At 45.7% G+C, this 6,406-nt stretch overlaps 2 protein-coding genes across 2 annotated transcripts in view; both read right to left on the reverse strand.

The window, feature by feature from the left end:
* LOC118432156 (flocculation protein FLO11-like) overlaps positions 1–1,575 on the reverse strand; it is a 9,751-nt gene extending 8,176 nt beyond the window's left edge. Inside the window, exon 1 of the mRNA XM_035843685.1 lies at positions 16–1,575. Within this exon, the coding sequence (XP_035699578.1) occupies positions 16–1,575 (1,560 nt within the window). The remainder of the gene's footprint in view (positions 1–15) is intronic.
* Positions 1,576–2,020: 445 nt separating this feature from the next.
* LOC118432157 (A-agglutinin anchorage subunit-like) lies at positions 2,021–5,995 on the reverse strand. Its single transcript, XM_035843686.1, has 2 exons — positions 3,175–5,995; positions 2,021–2,232 (listed from the first exon to the last, which is right to left on the reverse strand). The coding sequence occupies exons 1-2, from the start codon at positions 5,993–5,995 to the stop codon at positions 2,021–2,023; spliced, it is 3,033 nt and encodes a 1,010-aa protein (XP_035699579.1).
* Positions 5,996–6,406: the final 411 nt, after the last annotated feature.

Here is a 6,406-nt window from a genome sequence, read left to right on the forward strand (position 1 = left end):
GGTCGGGATGATTACTTCAGTCGTTCGAGTTGGGGAATGTACTGAAGATTGACCGGTGGTCGAATCATCTTGAAATGTGCTGCCGTCTTGAGTAGAAAATCCGGTTGTTTCTTGTGTGCTGGTCTGAAGTGTTGTTGTAGTAGGTGTTGTGGTCTCAGGAAGAGTAGACGTCAGCGTAGTTGGCTCCACTGTGACAGGTACTGTACGAAAGGTGGTCCTTTGCGTACTTGACCGGTGAGTCGTAGCCAACATTGCAGTTGTATCAATGGTGGACCTCAGCGTGGATGGTCTTTGGGTACTGGTCACTACTGTTGACTGGTCAGAGACAGAGGTCCCTTTAGGACTAGATGCTGACGTGCTCTTTTCTGAGTTCGTGGTGAGAATGTTTGTTGTAGCCTCCGTGGAGACCCTTGTTGACGTAGGTTCCGTCGTTGCTGCCTGTCTTGTAGTTTGATCAGTTGAAAAATGATACGTCGACGTTGCAGATGAAGTTGTTATGACAGTGGAAGATTTATGTGTGGAAGGTGATCCCGATGTTGCTAAAGTTGTTTGCTCTAACGTCTGCGATAATGTGCTTGGAACTTTTGTACTTTGTTGGACGGTGGTTACTTGAGACGATGTGGTAGTTGGCAACTTTGTGGTTGTATCAATGGTCGACTGCGGTGAAGACTGTGTTGTTGTGTGGCCAATTGTGAGCTTAGTTGTCGTTGCCTCTGTGGAACCGCTTGTAGACGCAGGTTCTGATGTTGTTTTTTGGCTTGGAGAATGGTGGGTTGTCATATAATCTGTCGATGTATCCAGTACAATTGTTGTTGGCGTTGTAACGACAGTCGACGAAGATTTGGATATGGTGGGTGATTCAGTAGATATCGGTGTTGTTAACTCCATTGTTGGAGATATAGTGGTTGGAGCATTTGTTGTGACCGAAGTGGTGGTCGCGTGCTGAGATGTAGGCAAAGTAGGTACAGCTGTGCTATAGATAGGCGAACTCAAGTATTGTGTAGTGTGCGCATTTGATGTTGTCATCGTTGATGCATCAAAGGATGTCGTAGTTTGTGTTCTGCTAGCTGTTTTCGAAGACTGAGTGGTAAGTGGTTCCGTTGATGTTTCAACTGTTGTGTCCTTGGACGTCGTTGATCTTTCCATTGAGATATGAAAAGTTGTTGGCAGTTCTGACATAACTGCTGTTGAGGAAGAGAGATCTGTTGCCGTCATTTCTTTGGTGACTGTTGATATATGCTCTGTTGTCTCATCAGGAACGGTGGTTTCTTCAGGGGTAGATGTAAGTGTACTTTGCTTCGTTGTTCCCTGCAATGTCGAAAGCCTATTTCCTTGCGTACTTTGGTGTTGAGTCGTTTCATATAGTGATGTAGTGCCAAGGGTCGAATCATCTTGCAATGTGCTGCCGCCTTGAGTGGAAAATCTGGTTGTTCTTTGTGTGCTGGTCTGAAGTGTTGTTACAGTAGGGGCTGTTGTCTCAGCGAGAGTAGATGTCAGTGTAGTTGGTTCCTTTGTGCCAGGTACAGTGCGAAAGGTGGTTCTTTGCGTACTTGACTGGTGTGTCGTAGCCAACATTGCAGTTGTATCAATGGTGGACTCCAACGTGGATGGTCTTTGGGTACTAGTCAGTACTGTTGACTGGTCAGAGACAGAGGTCCCTTTAGGACTAGATGCTGGCGTGCTCTTTTCTGAGTTCGTGGTGAGAATGTTTGTTGTAGCCTCCGTGGAGACCCTTGTTGACGTAGGTTCCGTCGTTGCTGCCTGTCTTGTCGTCTGACCAGTTGATAAATGATACGTCGACGTTGCAGATGAAGTTTTTACGAATGTCGAAGTTTCATGTGTGGAAGGTGATCCGGATGTTGCTAAAGTTGTTTGCTCTAACCTCTGCGATAGTGTGCTTGGAACTTTTGTACTTTGTAGAACGGTGGTTACTTGAGACGAGGTGGTAGATGACGATCTTTTGGTTGTATCTAGAGTCGACTGCGGAGTAGACTGTATTGTTGTGTGGCCAGTTGTGAGCTTAGTTGTCGTTGCCTTTGTGGAACCGCTTGTAGACGCAGGTTCTGATGTTGTTTTTTGGCTTGGAGAATGGTGGGTTGTCATATAATCTGTCGTTGTATCCAGTACAATTGTTGTTGGCGTTGTAACGACAGTTGACGAAGATGTTGTTAACTCCGTTGTAGGTGATATAGTGGTTGGAGCATTTGTTTTGACCGAAGTGGTGGTCTGTTCCTGAGAGGTAGGCAAAGTAGGTACAGCTGTGCTATGAATAGGCGAACTCAAGTATTGTGTAGTGTGCGCATTTGATGTCGGTATCGTTGACGTATCAAAGGATGTCGGGGTTTGAGTACTGTGAGCTGTTTTTGAAGACGATGTAGATGTTGACTGAATGGTAAGTGGTTCCGTTGATGTTTCAATTGTTGTGTCATCGGTTGTCGTTGGTCTTTCCGTAGAGATATGAACAGTTGTTGGCAGTTCTGATATAACTGCTGTTGAAGAAGAGCGATCTGTTGCCGTCATTTCTTTGGTGACTGTTGATAAATTCACTGGTTGTCTCATCGGGAACTGTGTTTTGTTCAAGAGTAGATGTAAGTGTACTTTTCTCCGTTGTAACCTGCAATGTTGAAAGCCTATTTCCTTGTGTACTTGGCTGATGAGTTGTTTCCAACAGTGATGTTGTATCAAGGGTGGAACTGATTGTCGACGGTTTTTCCGTGCTGGTGTGTTCTGTTGTTTCGCCAGGGACTGTGGTCTCTTTCGCAGTAGATGCTAGAGTACTTTGCTCCGTTGTAACCTGCAATGTCGAAAAACTATTTCCCTGCGTACTTGGCTGGTGAGTTGTTTTTAACAGTGATGTTGTGCCAAGGGGGGAAATGATTGTCGACTGTTCTATTGTGCTGGCTTGCCCAGTTGTGTCGCCAGGGGTCTCTTCAGGAGTAGATGTCAGTGTACTTTGCTTCGTTGTTTCCTGCAAAGTCGAGAGCCTATTTCCTTCCGTACTTTGGCGTTGAGTCGTTTCATATAGTGATGTAGTGCCAAGGGTGGATTTGATTGTCGGCGGTTTTTCTGTACTGGTGTGTTCTGTTGTTTCACCAAGGACTGTGGTATCAGTAGATCCCAGTGTGCTTTGCTCCGTTGTTACCTGCAATGTCGAAAAACTATTTCCCTTCGTACTTGGCTGGTGAGTTGTTTTTAACACTGATGTCGTGTCAAGGGGGGAACTGATTGTCGACGGTTCTACTGTGCTGGCTTGCGCAGTTGTGTCGCCAGGGGTCTCTTCAGGAGTAGATGTCAGTGTACTTTGTTCCGTTGTCACCTGCATTGTCGGAAACCTGGTTGCTTGCGTACTTGGTACAACGGTCGTTCCCGACAATGTGGTTTTGCGAAAGGTGGTCTTGCTTGTCGATGGTTCTTCTGTAATGGTCTGCGCTGTGGTATCGTAAGGGGTAGTCTCTTTGGGAGTAGATGTCAAAGTACTTTTCCATGTTGCTCCCTTCGTTGGTGTTAAACTTGTTTCTTGTGTGGGCTGTTGAGTCGTTTCCAACGGTTCTGTAGTATCAAGGATAGAACTGGTTGTCGTCGGTTCTTCTGTGCTGGTTACTACCGTTGTCTCATCAGTAGATGTGATCTCTTCTAGAGTAGATGTCAGCGCATTTTGCTCCGTTGTAACCTGCATTGTTGGAAACTCGGTTGCTTGCGTACTTGGTTGACGGGTCGTTCGCGACAATGTCGCTGTGTGAAGTGTAGACCTGATTGTCGAAGGTTCTTCTGTGCTGGTCTGTACTGTTGTTTTGCCAGGGGCAGAGCTCTCTTCGAGAGTAGATGTCTGCGTACTTTGCTCCGTTGTAACCTGCACTGTCGGAAACCTGGTTGCTTGCGTACTTGGTTGAATGGTCTTACCCGACAATGTGGTTGTGTGAAGGGCAGACCTGATTGTCGTTGGTTCTTCTGTGCTGGCGTGCACTGTCGTCTTGTCGGGGACGGTGCTCTCTTCGAAAGTAGATGCGAGCTTTGTTACCTGCATTGTTGTAGACGTAATACTTTCTTCCGTACTTGGCTGATGAGTCGTTTCAAGCTGTGTTGTTGTGTCAAATATGGGAATGGTTGTCACCGGTTCTATTGTGCTGGTGTGCACTGTCGTCTCGTCAGGGGCAGTTGTCGTCGTCTTGAGAAGATTAGATTCAGTTGTGCTTTGTTCTGTTGTTACCTGCACCGTAGAAAATATGCTTCCTTGCGTATTTGACTGACTAGTCGTGTCAAGAGTGGAGCGGGTTGTCTTTGGTTCTTCTGTGCTGGTGTGCACGGTTGTCTCGTCTAGAACCGTGCTCTCTTCACCAGTAGATGACAGCGTACTTTGCTCTGTTGATCCGCGTATTGTAGTTTCTTGTGTACTTGGTCGATGGGTATTTTCCAACGTTGTTGTGGCGTCAAAACTGGTTGTCACCGGCTCTTTTGTGCTAGTGTGCACTGTTGTCTCTTCAGAGTTAGTAGTATCGTAAAAATTAGACCCAGTTGTACTTATTTCTGTTGTAACCTGCATCGTAGTAAACTCACTTCCTCTTGTACTTTTCTGAGTCATTTCCAAAAGTGTTACGGTGTCGAGAGTAGAACCGATTGCCGACACATCTTCTGTGTGGCTTTGCACCGTTGTCGCTTTCTCTTCAGGGACCGTAGTCTCTTTCAAAGTAGACAATGGAGTGCTTTGCTCTGTTGTAACCTGCATTGTAGTAAACTCACTTCCTTGCGTACTTTTCTGAGTCATTTCCAAAAGTGTTATGGTGTCGAGAGTAGAACCGATTGCCGACACATCTTCTGCGTGGCTTTCCACCGTTGTTTCTTTCTCTTCAGAGACCGTAGTCTCTTTCAAAGTATATACTGGTGTGCTTTTCTCCGTTGTTACCTGGATTGTAGTAAACTTGCTACCTTGCGTGCTTGGTTCAGAAGTTGTTTCCAATAGAGAAGTGGCTTTAATAATGGACATGATTGTCGACGGTTCCTCAGTGCTGGTTTGTACTGTTGTCTCGTCAGAAGCAGTAGTCGCATGAAGAGTAGATTCAGTTTGCTCGGTTGCTACTTGCGTTGTAGAGAATCTGCCTCCAGTCGTCCTTTGGTCATGAGTCGTTGCCAACAGTGCCGTGGAGTCAAGACCGGATCGCATTGTCGACGGTTTCACTGTGCTGGTGTGGTCCGTTGTTTTGACAAGGACTGTAGTCTCAGGAAAAGTTAATTCCTGTGTGCTTTGCCCCGGTGTTACCTCAGTTTGAGAAATCCTGCTTTCTTGTGTACTTGGCTCTTCAGTCGTTTCTGCAATGATAGTTGACGGTTCTATTGTGCTGATGTGCACCGTTGTCTTCTCATGCACCGTAGTCTCTTCGAGAGTAGACGCCCGCGTACTTGGCTCTGTGGCTCCTTGCAATGTAGCTAAACTTGTTTCCTGCGTACTTGACTGAGTCGTTTCTAACAGTGTGGTTGCATCGAACGTAGACCTGAGTGTGGATGGTACTTTTGTGCTGGTTTGCACCGTTGTTTTATAAACTGTTGTCTCCTCAACGGTAGGTGTGAGTGTGCTTTGCTCTGTCGTTAACTGTGTTGTAGCAAACCCTCTTCCATTCGTACTCAACCCATGAGACGTTTTCGATTGTGTGGTTGTGTCTAAGGTAGATCTTAGTGTAGGTGATCGTTGTGTGCTTTTCTGTACAGTTGCCTCGCCAGGAACTGTGGTCTCTTCAAGAAATGTGATTGTTGAAGTATCTTTGGGGATGAGAAGTGTTGTTCTTTGCTCTGTTGTGGAGGGTGAGATAGAAGTTGGTCCTGCATTGGTTGTGTGCGTGGTTTGTGTCGTGGCTTGTGAGCTCAAGCTTGAAGAAGTTGTTCTTTCGTTTGTGGGATTTAGCGTTGTTGGCACCTCCGATGATAAGATATCTTCACTGATTGTTTCAGTTGATGTTGTAGTCGTTGACGGTACCGATGGATACTGTGATTGTGTGCTATGCATCTCTGTTGTTTGTGGAGTTGAGTATGAAATCGTGGATGTAGTTTGACTTGAAGAAGAAAGTTGTGTCGTGGAGCTCTTGTATATTGTCTTTGGAGTTGTGTCCTCAAATACCGTGTTTGGAGCTTTTGTGGTGGTTAAAGATGTCTCTGTTTCTGATAGCACAGCTGTTGATGTCTGTGGAGAGTAGAGCAATTGATAGTATCTAAGACCCCTTTTCCACTAGACGGTGATTGAGCTGCGCTGTCGCTGTGCTCTCACTGCGACCTACATAGGGTATGTGTATCCTTCGCTTTCACACGGGGTATATCATACAAAATGTAAAAGTGTGACCGAGAAGACAACAAAACTCACACACTATAAAAAGATTCGTTTCTTTTCTAGACAATTTGTTGAACGATATGTCAAATTTTA

Source organism: Branchiostoma floridae, chromosome 15 (assembly GCF_000003815.2).
Source record: "Branchiostoma floridae strain S238N-H82 chromosome 15, Bfl_VNyyK, whole genome shotgun sequence".
NCBI lineage: Eukaryota > Metazoa > Chordata > Leptocardii > Amphioxiformes > Branchiostomatidae > Branchiostoma > Branchiostoma floridae.